The sequence below is a fragment of the Falco peregrinus genome, chromosome Z, assembly GCF_023634155.1.
Source record: "Falco peregrinus isolate bFalPer1 chromosome Z, bFalPer1.pri, whole genome shotgun sequence".
NCBI classification, from domain to species: domain Eukaryota; kingdom Metazoa; phylum Chordata; class Aves; order Falconiformes; family Falconidae; genus Falco; species Falco peregrinus.
The window spans coordinates 58499298-58514669 of record NC_073739.1 but is presented as its reverse complement, the minus strand read 5'-3'; the positions used below and the strand labels follow the sequence as shown (position 1 = coordinate 58514669).

The following is a 15372-nucleotide window of genomic DNA, read 5'->3' as shown; positions in this document are numbered from 1 at the left end:
AACTCTTACATATTGTCAGATACAGGAGTAGGTTTGTATAACTGTAGGTGTGGAATCTGTTAAACCTCCATCTTGCAGTTCTGCCTTGCTTCTGTCAGGTAGTAGCAGTGAGTTATTTTCTGTGGAGTATTTCTGTGCTGATTGCTATGCCATAGCCAGCTTACCAGGGAAAAGTGACTTAACTGGTATTTGTAAATGCTGATTCATTAATCTTTAAATGTTTCTCTACTCATTTGTCACAGTAATTGAAGTAATTCACTTGTAATACCTATTAAGCAAGCAGTAACCTGAGATTCAGGCATTTGAGTTCAACCCTTTCCCAGTTCACCATGTACCTTTCATTTCACACACTTGTTACATCCATGTAGTGCTAGAATGCACACTCTCAGAAACACAGCTTCCGAGGTGTCCTGGACTTCATAGCAGATTGAAATGTTAGCAGCTAAGTATGCTGGAACAAATTTAGAGACTTACAAATGTTTAATTTTTTTGGCAGCTGAACAATCGCTGTGTCCGTGCCAAAATAAATATAGCTATGATTTGTCAGACGTTAGTAAGCCCACCAGAGGGGAACAAGGAAATAAGCAGGGACAACATCCTATGCAAGATTACGTATGTAGCTAATGGTAAGTAATTTTTCAATATGACATTTGTGATGTAAGCTAATTCTGGGGAGCTGAATACTGGCAAAAAAAGCTTTGTGTACTTTTCTGTTACATTTACATATAGCGTCACACTTTCAGTCTTCATGTTCAAAAATACTTGAATTAATGTGCTACATGAATTAGAGAATGGATTCATTCATTCTGTGGCATGCTGGGAGGAATAAACGGAAATGGTGTGTAGCTCAGTCCTAAGTACAGACCCTTGGGGTGGAGGAGGGTGGGCAGAACTGTCTGCAACTGGGATGACTTGGCATAGCTTTTAGCTTCAGTAATAGTATGTCTTTTTCATGTATTGCTGTAATTTTTTCCCCCCAATTCATCTTGTTAGGCTGAAAAGCTGCTGACAGTGAAGATACAGTTTGTACCCTCAGTGTTAGGGAAGAGCAAATATGAGGATGTTTGCAAGCTGTATAATCTAGCCTTTTTAACTGATAGTATCTTTAATATTGACTGAAAAGTTACTAAAGCCAAACTGTTTTGTCACTGGCCCAGTATTTAGCAGTGTATTGTAGTATGAGCTACATACTTAATAGCTCCTCTCCTGCAGCTACGAAACACTTTGAGTAGTTCACCTGCTTATTACTTTTAACCACCTATTACATGGCTTACTGAGAGTCAAAGTCTGAAAAATTAGTTCCCTAAATCCTTGCCATATGAGTGATATGATCTGTGTTAAATCCTGTATAAATAATACTAAATAAATAACTAAATTATGGGGTAAGCTGCTTTGTTTCCTTTTTAGAAGTTTCCCGGTTACTTAAACACATTTTCATTGATAAATTCTGAACTATGACTATATGTGAAGTGACAGCTTTTTCAGCAAAATACTTCCCCTGTGACTTGAAGCATAGTTCAGAATTCATTTGAATCTTAAGTGCTTTAAAAAATAGTTTGTAAGACAGCAGCCATGTAGCAATTCCGCAGACAAATGCAGCAGTTACTGGAAAGTTACGTTTGGCTTCTCTTTTCTTTGAAATAAGAAGTGACTGAAGTCTCGGTTTTCTGTTGTTTCTTGGAAGTACTTAAAGAATATCATCATCCATTTGGTATTCCCCAAAGACTCACAACACTCTTGTTTAATGTTTTTTAAATAGTGGCATCATAGAATTGGACTAAGCTTAAGCTGTAAGGGCATATAAATATTTGGTGATCGTTATTCTTCCCTCTTAATTCAGAAAGAGTTGCGGGAATAACGAACTTGAATTTTCTTTTCTAGCCTTTAGTGGATTTGCTGTATTTCAGTGTCTGTCTTCCTGTCTACTTCTAGTGAACCCAGGAGGATGGGCACCAGCATCAGTGTTACGGGCAGTGGCAAAACGAGAATACCCAAAATTCTTGAAGCGTTTTACATCATACGTGCAAGAGAAAACAGCAGGAAAGCCTATTTTATTCTAGTATTAGCAGGTATACATTAATTTTTTCGTTCTTCATTCACTTGTGTAAATTTAAGGTCAAACAGAAGTATTCCATCTAGAAATGTTTTATGATTGGCATAAATTTGGTGCTTAGTTTAAAACATTCATTAATTCCTGTGTATTACTAGGATGAAAAATAAGGGCTCCACAAGTTACCAAGTATTAAGTTTTGTAGACTTTATTAGTTTATCTTATACGTTTTTGCACACGTCTTAATTTATGAAGAAGTATGAATAGATACTGTTCTTTCTCAGCTACCACAGGCATTTTACACTTGTTCTGAAAAGAACAGAGTGAAGTCTCTCTGGAGCCCTGTGATGTTTTAATATCTTAAATTCTTATAATTGCATATTTGATAGAATATTTTGATGGTCAAAGTATTCTTTTCTAATTCTTGTTAGTGTGGACTCTTGCTGCGTACTTCATTATGTGTAACTGGTATCAAACCATCAAATTCCATGTGGTAATTCTAGTATTACAGCATGATCTGAAAGTAAGTTTTTAATTGCTGCTTCTAGGCATGAGATAAGCTACCTCTATTTTTGGATTCTGTTTATTATGTCAGACTCCAAAAGTCTTACTTATTTGATCCCTCTGTAACAGGTAGCCCTGCAACGATTCACATTTTTCACTGTATGTTGTTGGAGACCTAGTGTAGGTGAACCATTAAAAACATGGCTGTCACGAGCAAACAGTTCATTTGTGACCATAGCAGTGCTGATAGTATTTAAGGTGTTCAACAAGTTCTTGTTTTCCTCTTAGTGTTCAAACTTTTCAGTGCTGTATTTTTGTCTTTGCTTACCTGCAGCAATCCAAACAAGACTGGGTGAGCATTCCACGTTGGAGAAGTGACCATGCATAGAGCACTCCATGCTGGAACAAAGGATCTACAGTCTCTCTATGGCCCAAGTTCTAGGCTTTCTATACTGAAGTGTTGCAACACCGTGGGGCTGAATATTTAACACTAGCTCTCTCCTGCTAACTTTTCTTGCTGAATCAGTGTGTAATTATAAATACATGTATTGATAACATGTATATGGCTCTATTTTTATTTGCTTGCTTTAAAAGAACATGTACAACTTTGAATCAGCAACGTGAGTTACTGCTTTAATTTTAAACAAGTTGCAGAATTTCAGTCAGCCTTCCTAAGATATTCGCGCAGTTCTTGTGCATGTCTAAAAAGCACAAAAGACAAATGCACATATAGCATACTGTATGTGCTTTATATGCACAAAAATCTAGTGGTATTTTGGGGAGGATGAGGGGAGGGACTTCAGTAAAGCCCAGGTGACTTATTGGTAGGTTTTGTTTTGCTTTGTATAATCACAGTTCACTGCTGCTGGTTTCTATAATGAATCATCTTGTTACATAAAATGTCACTTAATACCTGAGGGCTGTCAATATCCTTACGACTTTGCCTTTTCTATTGTCTTACTCCTATGACGATCTCTAGTTCTGAAGGAGTAAGAGTGTGAAAAGCTTTATTTTTTCCAGATATATCTATATTTCTATTGTATTTTTTAGTTCTGTAATATGTGCTACAGAATTTTTGTTATTAAACATGATCCAGAAATACCTAGGAAGGTTCTGTATGAGAGGGCAAGAGACTCCTGAAAGCTAGAAGTCATCTGTCCATGCTGTATGTGGACTGCTTTCTTGCATGATATCCAGGGCTTTCCCAAAACTGTGAGAAGGTACACTATAGTAATTATTGAAGTAATATGAACTACATAAGGCAACATTCCCAGTCTAGAATGAGGATGAGTACATTATTTTCAGATCCTGCATGTGTTTTCCTCATCTTGATAAAGCCATGATATGAGGTTTATGTAGAAAGTTACTTGCCTCTTGATCAAAAACCTGTCAGAGCTATAAAAATGCATAGTCCTTATTGGAAAAGTTCCCTTTAGTTGCTGTGAGGATTTGAATGTCAGATATTTGCCTGCCTTTGATTCTGGAGATGCTCATTAGGAGAGGACTGTGGCAGACTGGTACTGGCTTTGAGGTCTTTTGTCCATGTCCCATAGCTGGAAACCCTTCAGAGATTGCTCAGTGTTTGACTAACCTGTGCTATCTCAAGAGAAGTTTGAGACATGTCTTTTTCAAAAGAAAGCCGAAAGTCTTATTTGATATAGTATGGTAGGTGCCTGAAAATAAATATAGTAACTCAGTGAAGATTTGGTAAATGATTAAATGTGATCTGCGCAGTGTTGAAAGACTTCAGTCTGTTCATCTTCTCTGTAGAGGTGAAATCATGCATAATACATGCATGCAGATTTCATGCTCCATATAACTCTTCCCTTTTTATTTGCCTTTCTCTATAATGGTGTGCATGGAGTATGCCTTATTACAGAGTTACTCTGTTAATTCAAACATGTAGAAAAGTGCCTATATGGTAATGCTAGTAAGGCAAATAAGATGAAAATATGTACATGTTTACTCTATCACCAGTGAGCATTTTATATAGAGATGTTAAAAAAAAAAAATCTTATACCTCAAATGTACTTCATCTTTTTACAATCAACCAAGCAATGGTACATTCCGCCATAGCCACTGATGGGAACTTTAAAAAAAAAAAAATGAAATCCAAAATAGAAAGAAATTAACTCCTTATTTGCCATTTCTGGTAACTGTTGGAACACAGGCAAGTTTATTAATATAATTGGATAGCTTTATTCTATGAAGGTATGGAAAGTTTACAAAGCAGTATATAAATTTATATCATTAGTTGCATTTGCACTAAATGTGACGTACTTTTGTGATTTATTCTGTAAATAAAATTACACTACAGATACCATTTGTAAAGAATAGTGTTTACTTTTAGATAAAGGCACTGGTACTTCACTACAGCTAGCCCTGCCCCATCAATGTTGAGAGGCTTCTTTAAGAATATGGAAGGAGTTGCAAGATACAGAAATGGGTATTAATTGACCTCTTTATAAAAAAAAATGAAGAAAAAAAAAGACACTTCTCTGTAGGACTCTCAGATTACTCTGTGTGTAACTAGCCATTAGATTCTTCTGGAAGGGATCTTGCTATTATGGTTTTAAGACATTCGACCTGTCTCTCTTTTTGCCCATCACTCCAGTCACTGCTCTGTATCTGTGTGCTCTGAGTTCACTTTTTCCTGTTAATGGCTCAGTAGTATTTATACAGCTATGGTGGTCTTGGCAGAAGCAGCTCCTGACTCTAGACTGGATGTCTTTAGAAGCTGAACCAGTCTGAAGGGCTGAGAACGCAACAGTCATCTCCATTAGATACCATTCTCTAAATATCTGTAGCCATTTGGATGCTGCCAAACTAGATCTGAAGGAAATGACTTGATGGAACTTGTATTAGGAAAGAGGATGAGACTGTCATTGTTCTCCTGTCTGAGAACCTGAACATTCTTATTTTGACAAATTTATCTGTGAAAAATGTGATGCACTTTGGGGGGGGGGGAAAATTACCTTTTATTTAATCGGGCTGAGCTAGCTTATCTGAAGTTGTGCAGATTCTCTTTAATCAGATTGTCCACCTGTATTTTTGTCAAATTGTACAGATAACACTGTATTTGAATTGCCACTGTTCATCTACAGACTTAAAACATGAGTCATATTTTTGAGTACCTTGATTGTGTAGACTGTAACTGTTCTATAATAGCTTTATGATTCTAATGATAAGTTTCAAAAATTGAAAGAAGTTGGTTCTTCCATGTTACAATCACAAATCTAAAACAGTATTTAAAAGTTGAAAGTATTAAAAAAAATTAAGAAAAATCCTGGTTTGTAGTTACTATCAACTTTCAGTGCTTTAGAGAAACTTACTTAAAACATTATACTTCACACATGATCTAAAAGTTGTTTATAATCTGCATTATACTGTATGGAAAACATTTAACAGGAAAGCAGTTTGCTTTTATCACTGAGGTTACAGAGATGAAAAATTGAATGCCACATTAGTTTATATATAGAAAACCACATTTTGAGGCATGTTAAAAAAAAATTCCTGTACAATATAGTCTTAATATAGAGCACTTACAAAGTATTTCAGCTCTTGTCTTCATTTGTACAGAATGAACGTCATCATCGAAGTTTCTGTGTGAAGAGAGGTCCAAGACTGAGGAGTGCCAGAGGATAAACATGTGGCTTTTCCTGAAATACGAAGAATTTTTAAAAACAGAGATGAGCTTCTGTAGAGGAAGCTTTTTTTTAATAGCTGAAATAGCTGGTGCCTAAGGTATCAACAACAATCCTACCTTTATTTGTTATGGAGGGATTTCTATTTTTTGTGTAGTAATGAATAAAGCTGTAGAAACCTTACAAGTATGCAAGACTAGAGGAACAATTTGAAATAACATGGAGGCATCACTTGCGCAAAAAGAAGACTTACCAAAAGCTTAGTTGCACCGGGCCTCTGGTAATGTATTGCATCAAGTAACATAATCCTGAGCCAAGACTTGCCCTGGAAGAATTCAGCTATTTTAGCTGGCACAAAGAAATCCCCCAAAATAAAATAAAAATAGTCACATGCTTGACCCATAAGTTATGTGTGTAATTTTAAAAAAATACATATTTTCCAGTAAGGAGAGATTTTGCTCTTCTGTAGCTGTCTGTGTAACTACAGTGTAATGTGACCCTAGATGCAGTGAAGGGTAAGTAGTTAGAGTTATGCCACGTAATTTGCCAGTGTGTATTATGAATGGTATCACTATTCTTATCTTTAGTCTCCACCTATAAAAGCCAAGTTTCATAGTAGGAGAGAAGTGTATTTCGTTAGGTGAAGGAAGAGGATACACTTTCAGGCCACTAATGCTCAAAGTATCCATTTTAATTCAGCTCTAACCACAGATGCAGTAAGCTTTTTTCCTTGCATGTGGATAACTGGCTAGCTGAAAAGGGGTCACATAGACCTAGTCCAGCTGGCTGGACAAAAATGCACATCGCTCTCAGCTTATCTGAAGTAAAGCAAAATACACTGTCTTTGGCTGTCCTTGTTACACAGTAACAGGAAGATTTCGGTGGGAAAAGAATGATGCAGGTGGGAACAGAAAACTGCAGAAGAGAAAGTAGGGGCGGGCTTGGTATTTAGGCAACTAACCAATAATGAGCTTAACTTTTGTCATATGTATGAGCTAATTATAACAAGGCATAAAAGGTGACTGTAAGGCACAATAAACGAAGCCTGCTGATCACTCATATTGAGTGACTGTGTCTTCCCTCCGTCGCGACAAATGGCGCCCGAACAGGGACCCTAGAGAGGGCTGAACCTGCGAGCCACGGTTCGACGGAGATTCGGGTACCGGTGCTGAAAGCAGCGCAGGAGGCGGAAGGGCACAGTCCCCGCGCCCGGGGGCACCTACAGAGGGTCCCGCCGGCCACGCGTCGCCGAAGTCTCGCAAAGGCTGCAACGGCGATGACGAAGGCATGGAGGGACAAGCGACGTACGATTCGCTCATACGCTTTTTAGAAAAGCGGAGCGTTCGGGACATAGATTGTAAAAAGGAATTACCCGGGTTATTAGCGTATGGGACAGCGTCCGGGTCCCCGCGGCAGCGGCGAGCGGCGGCGCGCAGCCCGGCAGGCCCCTTCCCGGCCGCGGTTTCTCTCCGAGGCGGCACCCCACCCCCCCCCTCCGATCGGCGCCATGGCGATGCAAGCGGCCAAGCGAGCTAACATCTGGCTGCCCCCAGAGGTCAATCGGGTCCTTTATATTCGGAACCTGCCGTATAAAATCACAGCAGAGGAAATGTGTGATATTTTTGGGAAATACGGAGCTAGTCGACACATCAGAGTTGGAAACACTCCTGAAACAAGAGGAACAGCTTAAGCTTCTCAAGGAAAAATACGGACTTGATTACAAACCCACCAAAAACAAACAAACAAACAGACAAACGAACAAACAAACAAACAAACAAACAAAAAGTGCTTCAGATGTCACCTAGAAGAAATGGGTTTCTGCTTTGAACTAGCAAACATCTCTGTGTTTAAAAAGAAGCCTTTTTGCCTCGATGGAGATCATTTATTCTGTATTCTGTATTTACGCTGTATTCTGAATGTGGAAATTGGTTGGGACTAGGAGGCTGGCTTAAAGGCATTTTGCAAACGGGATTATTATTTTTGATCATTACTGTAATAATAGTTTTTTGATCAAAACCAGCCAAAATTATTTGTAAGCATTAGGCATGTCTGGAAGAGAATGCCTTTATTTGAATCAGCAGTTAAGGTGTAGTTTAGTCTGATGCTGTGGTTTTATCTGCTCCTGGTGAATTTTTGAAGTGATGAAATCAGAGATACAAGGTATACTAAGAGTTATGAGGTAATAAGGTAATAATCTAAGTAAGGGTGCTGTCTTTTATGCCTGCAAGTGCAATATGCTTTTATGTAGCAGAGAGAAACTTTGACAATAATGTTGCTTGAGCGGGATGTGCATGTGACAACTTGGGAAAAGGGATATCACAACTGGAGTGCAACAGTGTTTCTATGTCTGGCAGAGTGAAATCTTTCAAGACCCGAGTTTAGACAGTCTAAAATAAATTGTTAGTATTCAGAAAACCCATCTTAAGCCTCTTTTGCTTACATAGTGTTATGGAAGTCAACTGCTATTGTAGAGAATTAATGATTTTTTAATACATATTAACAAATACTACTATTTTAACTTGAGGCAGTTGAGTGAGAAATACGTGTAGCATGTGAGGGAATGTCAGCGTAAATCGCACTTACATTAAGACTGCATTTTTAATTACTGTACTCGTTAAGATTCGATGATGCCATAAGGCTAAGGCCTTTTATCACAGATCGGTTCTGAACTAAAAGGTGTGTGCACATGTAGATATGCACATTTGTGTTATTTTCCTTAATTGGCTACAAAATAATATAATTAGGTTGGGGACTAGATCTTGGGAATTTGTCTATTATACTTCCGTTTGTTAAGGAGCGTGCATAACACACAGCACCCATGTAGGCTTGGCTTGTGGCATAGCTGTCAAATTTAGCATAGACATTCAGACAGATAAGCAACGTACTCTTCTTGTGTGTATCACCCACAAGCCATTATGGCTTAGTGTGTAAATCTGTATGTAACTATTGAAAAATCCACTTATGAATGTATATAGCTTAGAACTAATTTCCCCCTTTGTTAATTCTTTGATATCAATGAGGTATTCTTCAGAAAATGTATGGACTGGTTGGTTGCATAAGGGCAGTTGTTATTTGGACAGAAAATTGTTAATGGTCAGGGATTTTCCACTAAAATATTTGCAAATATTCCTAGTCAAACATCAGTTTGGTTTCTTTTTGGGTTTTGAGCTTGCATTAGTCCATGTTCAGAACTTTAAAATTACCTTTGAATTTTTTAAACTTTTTATATCACTGGAACAGAAAGAGCATCTAAATTAAATCTTCAAGCTAACTTTATTTTTCAAGTATTTCAGGAATTATACTTCTGAACTGAGATTTTATAAGTTGGCTGTGTATTTTCCTGTGTTAAAACTCTGTTATTGAAAATGGTCAACCAAGCCTATGTCGCCCAAAATAAAAACAGGGGAATTGTGGATAACTGGCTAGCTGAAAAAGTTCACATAGACCTAGTCCAGCTGGCTGGACAAAAATGCACATCGCTCTCAGCTTATCTGAAGTAAAGCAAAATACACTGTCTTTGGCTGTCCTTGTTACACAGTAACAGGAAGATTTCGGTGGGAAAAGAATGTTGCAGGTGGGAACAGGTAACTACAGAAGAGAAAGTAGGGGCGGGCTTGGTATTTAGGCAACTAACCAATAATGAGCTTAACTTTTGTCATATGTATGAGCTAATTATAACAAGGCATAAAAGGTGACTGTAAGGCACAATAAACGAAGCCTGCTGATCACTCATATTGAGTGACTGTGCCTTCCCTCCGTCGTGACACTTGCACACCTGTCTCATCTATGCATAGACTACAGCTAGACTTAGGAAGGCTGGTAATGTGGGCTGCTGCAATTTTGAAGGTTTAAACTAATCCTCTGTGAAAAGAACTATTTCAAGTGGTCATTTTTATTTTTGATAACTTCAATGAAGCAATAGTCAGACATACTGTCTTCTGAAGTCTCATTGTGTTTGAGCTGGTGTGCCTGAAATCCCATGTGGGATTTTCCTGTCTTATCACCGCTATACTAGTATCAATGTTCTGTGATTTGTTTGCCCCTCCACTTAGAAAGAAACTTGGAAGGTAAATTACCTTGTGAGTTCCTTTCAGATGCAGTGGGAAGGACCTATGTGCTTAAGTGTTTTCTGTATGTTCAAGGTACCTGAAAGTACCTACTGCTTGGAAAAGCTGGCATGCAACGTTCAACTTTTCTGATCCATTGGACTTCTCTCTAAATTTTGTGTCACAAGAAACAAGTCATGGATTGTGGAATTCTGTGGCAAGTGTCCAGTCTTGCAGTGGCAGGATATGACAACAGCCCTAAGGATTCCCACCTGCAGGGGTGGGACTGCAACTGAATCACAGAGCAACTCAGCACACTCAGCTCTCAGGTACAGGCAGAGCTTTGGGCCCTGCTCATCGCCCCTGGCCCCAGGAAGTTATGCCCTGTGACAGCATACTAATAAATTCCAGACTCAGAGGACCAGGGTAGTGTGCTGTCTGATGAGGGCAAGTCATGCCCGAGTATGAAAAGAATTGTAGGTGTGTCCATAAGCCTCCAGAAAATGTTTCCAATCTAGACAATGGGCAGTCACCCTTGTACCTCTTGGAAATCATTGTGATGCATCCAACATAAAACACTGGCTGGAGAACACTGTTAAGTACTCTGTTGTCCCCACACCCCCTATGCAGAGCCTGCATCAGTGGAACACTTGAGACACTGCACTCCGGCAGCACTAAGCCACTTGTCATGGCTTATCTCTTGCAAGCTCTGCCTTGAAAATGGAGCTGTTAACATAAAAGGCTTTTTTTGAAGTTTTTTGTGGGAGTGGTCTTGGCCCTTAGTTCTCATCTAGAGTTGTGTGGTGCTAAAGGGTGGCAATGTCTCTGACAGGGGTTTGGTAGGTTTTAGTAATGGGTAAAATAGTTGTGGTCTGCGAGAAATTTAAATAAGCTGCTTTGTTGTTTTTCTCAACCTTATTTTGTTTGAACTGTATTTGAAAACTCAAAACCAATTCAATTATCACTGAAATACAGAGAGGGTAACTAACCATCCTACTAATCAAGACAGGTGCCAAACAAATCTGTGCCGATTTTCAATACTGCTGTCAGGCGTGAGAAGTCAAACCCATGTAATTCACTGCTTTCTCATGACCTGACTGCCATACCCAATGTAAGTGAAAAAGATGGAACAGCGTTAAAAGCTTTGAAGGCTTTTGCAGTTCTAATGTTGCTGAATGGTTTGCCAACTCCAGCTTTGGTTCTATCAGACACTGTTTCGTTCTGAAGTATCTTAAGCCCTAGCTGTTCTGTAACATGCAACTGCTTTACTATTCTGCTGTAAATGTGTAGACGTTCTGGTGCAGTTCCTGGGTTTATGCCTGTATTAAACAACACCTCCTGCATTAAAGGATAATCAATTTTATAAAGTTAATACAAAGGAAAAAATTTGGATGACTAGGTAGGATACATGAATTGTGCTTTAAAAAAAAAAAGGCAAGCAGCACCAGGATGTGGGTACACAGAAGGATGAATTCCAGTGTCTGATGGTTTTGGATTGTTAGGTAATATGCTTTCTAATGTGTATCTCCCCAACAGGAGAAGGAAAATGACCATTGTGAGCATTTACTGATGTTTTGAATGGTATTTATGCATCTCCCTTTTGTTCACATCCACAAGTGAAGGAAAAAAGCACTCTGTAATTGCAACTGATAAAACTGATACACAGTCCTTTATCCCCTTCTTCCTACTTTAATTTGCCCTCAGGAGGCTTTCTAGAAAAATTAGTTAGTTTTTTTTTCCTAGAGTGTTCCCTCTTTAGGAACACTTAATAAAACCAATGCCTTCCCAGCTTTTTAATCACATAAGCCTTTTGGGGTCAATTTTTTCCAGGTGCACGAGAGGCTTCAGTTGCTCAGCAAAGTTCCTCATGTCATCAGAAACAATGTCCTGTCCTGCTGGCGCTACCACGTTTAGCTCCACCAGGTAGGAGAGGGAGAGTGGCTCAATGCTCTCCGTGTTCCCTGGCATTAGGATGCGGAAGATCTTGTACACCATGATCTTCATGATGCCCTTGCGGAACACGTGCCCTTTGGCCATGAACTCATGGTCCATGCGGAAGCCCATCTCCACCAGGAAGTCTGTCAGGTTGTCCGAAGTAGCAATGTCTACACAGTTGCGCACCAGCGCGTGGCGATTCTTGTCACCTATTTCTGGCTGGCCCAGGTAGCGCAGGTGCCAGGGCATCCCGCTTTTGTCCATGGCCCGCCTCGCCCGCAGCACGAAGGGGCTGGCCTGCTGCCCCTTCAGCAGGAACACCATCTCGTGGTCCAGAAAGGTCTCCGGCTCCATGTTGTCGCACAGGCCGCGCAGGCGGTGCAGCAGGCTCTCCAGGCTCTGGTCCAGGATGCTCCCTGCAGCGGGCAGTGGCAGCAGCTCCGTCACCCGCTCCCCGCCCGCCCGCGTGGAGCCTTCCCCGCAGCGCAGGCCGCCGCAACCCCGCCCGCCCGCGCCGCCTCCCCCCCGCGCCCCCCCTCAGACCCAGCTCCCGAGGCTGCCCCCCGGCCGAGGCGGCGGCGGCAGGCAGGCCCGCGGCCGCCGGGCGCTCTGCGGAGCGGCGGACGGGAGCTGCCGGCCGGCCGGGCCGCCGCTTACCTTGGAGCAGGTACTCCATCATGTTGATGGTGCCGCCCGTGATGGGCATCATGGTGACGGGGGGCGCCTCCATGGTGCAGGCCGCGCCGTGCCGACCCGACTGCCGCGCCCGGGGCAGGCGGCGGAGGGAGGGGCGATGGGGCGGCCGGGGCGGCAGCGCCACCTCACGGCTTGGCGGTTCGCGCGGGCTGGCGACGGACGGCGGGGCGGGGGCGGGCGGGATGCGCGGTCCGCACCATGGAGGCGCCTCCTCTTACCGCGGGGACCTCGGGGACGGCGGACGGGACCGGCCGGGCGGTGTCACCGCTGCTTCAGCCCAGCCGTGGGTGGGGGGCGGCCTGCCCGGGCGGCGGGGGCCGACCCCTCGTCAGTGGGAGCCGCAGCGCCGCGCCGCCCCTCAGGCTGCCTGCGCAGCGGAAGGTGGACGCGGGAAACCGCCTGCGGCCCTTCTCGGAGCGGCGCCGGTGCGAGCGCGGCTGAGGGCGCCGGCCCGCGGGAGGGCGCGGCAGCAGGGCGGGGGCCGTCGGGGCCGCCCAAGGCAGAACGAACAGTTACCGGCGCGAAAGGGAGCGGTGGCCCGGCCCCGCCCGTCGGCCTCTCCTCGGGACGCGGCGTTTTGCACCGTTTCTAGACAGAGAAGCCTCCGTTTTCAAGAAGTGGCAGAAATGCCCCGTATATATCGTTTAAATTTGTCCTGCCGATCCCAAAACTAGAGTTATATTGTGGTTTTTTTAATAGCAGTTTTTATAACAGGACTTCATGCTGCACGGAACATAAACCCTGTCATACCCTTACCAGTATCACCACACAGTGGTGGTGCCCCCCACCACGCCCAATCAAATGATACAAATATCAGCACAAGCCAACCCCTGCAAGTGTGACACGGTGTAAGCATGCTCTCCCGGGGCGGTGACAATTCCCCTCAGCCCGGACAGCAGGGCTGCTGGTTGAACCGGGGCGCGCCCAGGGACCCGGCTGCTGCTGGGCCCCACAGGCATCGTGCCTTGCCTCCCCCATGGCGCTTAACAGGCCTGCGTTGACATTAAAGGAAGAAAATAGTCAACAAAAGGCTTGGGTAATGGTTTGAAAGCTTCCTTGCGCTTCTAAGTGATGCGAGGTCTTTGTGAGGGGTTCCTGTGAGGGCTTCCTCTGAGGGGTCCCTGCAAGGGGTCCCGGCGAGGGGTCCCTGCGAGGAAGTCTGCCCAGCCTCTGCCGCAGGGCCCGACCCAGCCCCTCGGCTGCAGCACGCTGAGGAAAATGTGCCTAAGTAAGAGCGAAACAGCACCGAGACAACGAGGTGTGAGGGCAAGAAATGTGAGGAAGGGCCCTGGGAGCACGGAGGGCAGGGAAGGAGGCAGCTGCAGGCGTGGGATTGCCCTGCAGCCCCCGGAGGGGAGGCCTGTTCATCCCGAGGGACTGCAGCCCACGGGTGGCACTCATGCTGGGGAGAAGCATGAGCAGGAAGGAGCGGCAGAGAGGAGCTGCCATGAACTGAACAGAGCCCCCATCCCTGGCACCACCCAGAGGGGGCAGAGGAGGTGGGTGATGCGAGAAAATATAGTGAAAAACCTACAACTCTGCAGGCTGGAGTTGCATAGATAACAGGAACCATCAACAAGCAGGCAGGAGCCTCACTGGCTGCGAGAGAAGGTCTGGAGCTTGGCCCGCTCAGCACTTCAGAAGGGACAGTTAGTACAGATGCAGATGAGCTCCACAAGAATGTAAATCAGTAGCCTTCTGACAAGGATGTGCTAATTACTAAAAGAAAAACTACTGTAGTGATAAGATTCAAGGACACTAGGATAAAATAATTGTGGTAGTGGGAGATCAGGACCTCCTACTCAAATGCCCCCCCCCCCCCAAGAGAGTGAATCCCTCACACACCCATCTGCCACTTGGGGAGCATGCCCAGTAAATTTAAAGTGAACTGTACCTTTAAATTGAAGCAAGAAAGCAACTAACCAATAATCAGTTAGTAGGTGTAGACTTTGGGCTGAACTAACCAACTTCACTGCATAAATATGTATTGTGAGTATAACTAGGTGTGCAAGTTAGGAGGAGCAATCCCCCTTGCGTCTGGTGCTGCAATAAACATACCTGCTTTATAACATCCTGAGTTATACAGTTTAATTCCACACAAAAAACAGGTTTTGTCTGGTGTACAGGTCAGCTTCGGTTAGTGTGGTCATAATGTGGTGAGAATGAAAGAATATAAGCTGAGAGCTAGGAAAAGTAAAAATGTCTACAAAATGCACTTTAGTGTTCCACAAGGGATGGTTTCTGAGGTTTGCTTGTTTCTATGGTGGATAACCTTCTGCCTAGCCGAGGTGCACAGCAGCGTCACCACAAATGCTGTCCAAGAAGTGGAACCGTTCACCCAGTGTGCAAGAGCCAGTCAACACGCAGGGTTGATGTGTTTCTTTACTACAGATTTGTGTAAAGCTGGGGGCTAAGTGGTATTCCACAAAGCAAGCCCAAAGCCCAGGAGACCAGGAAAGGTATTCGTATAGCCCAGTTACACATGTGTATTTTCCAA

General features: G+C 43.0%; 2 protein-coding genes across 3 annotated transcripts in view; one reads left to right on the top strand and one right to left on the bottom strand.

Moving 5' to 3' along the window:
* The window catches only part of CERT1 (ceramide transporter 1), an 81032-nt gene extending 74436 nt beyond the window's left edge, over positions 1-6596 (top strand). For both annotated transcript variants that reach the window (XM_055790599.1, XM_055790598.1), the window contains 3 exons: positions 497-626; positions 1933-2069; positions 2889-6596. In XM_055790599.1, the coding sequence (XP_055646574.1) occupies positions 497-626; positions 1933-2060 (258 nt within the window). In that variant the 3' untranslated portion in view covers positions 2061-2069; positions 2889-6596. The remainder of the gene's footprint in view (positions 1-496; positions 627-1932; positions 2070-2888) is intronic.
* Positions 6597-11894: 5298 nt separating this feature from the next.
* MED18 (mediator complex subunit 18) lies at positions 11895-12996 on the bottom strand. Its single transcript, XM_055790600.1, has 2 exons — positions 12837-12996; positions 11895-12595 (listed from the first exon to the last, which is right to left on the bottom strand). Exons 1-2 carry the CDS (start codon positions 12907-12909, stop codon positions 12042-12044), a joined length of 627 nt encoding a protein of 208 aa, XP_055646575.1. The 5' UTR covers positions 12910-12996; the 3' UTR covers positions 11895-12041.
* Positions 12997-15372: the final 2376 nt, after the last annotated feature.

What these genes read in the sequence shown, in the direction of transcription:
- MED18 (XM_055790600.1), bottom strand. Translation starts at nt 12,909, where the DNA reads ATGGAGGCGCCCCCCGTCACCATGATGCCCATCACGGGCGGCACCATC. An exon ending in GATGGAGTACCTGCTCCAAG is followed by an intron (nt 12,596 to 12,836) that starts GTAAGCGGCGGC and finishes TGCCCGCTGCAG; the next exon opens with GGAGCATCCTGGACCAGAGC.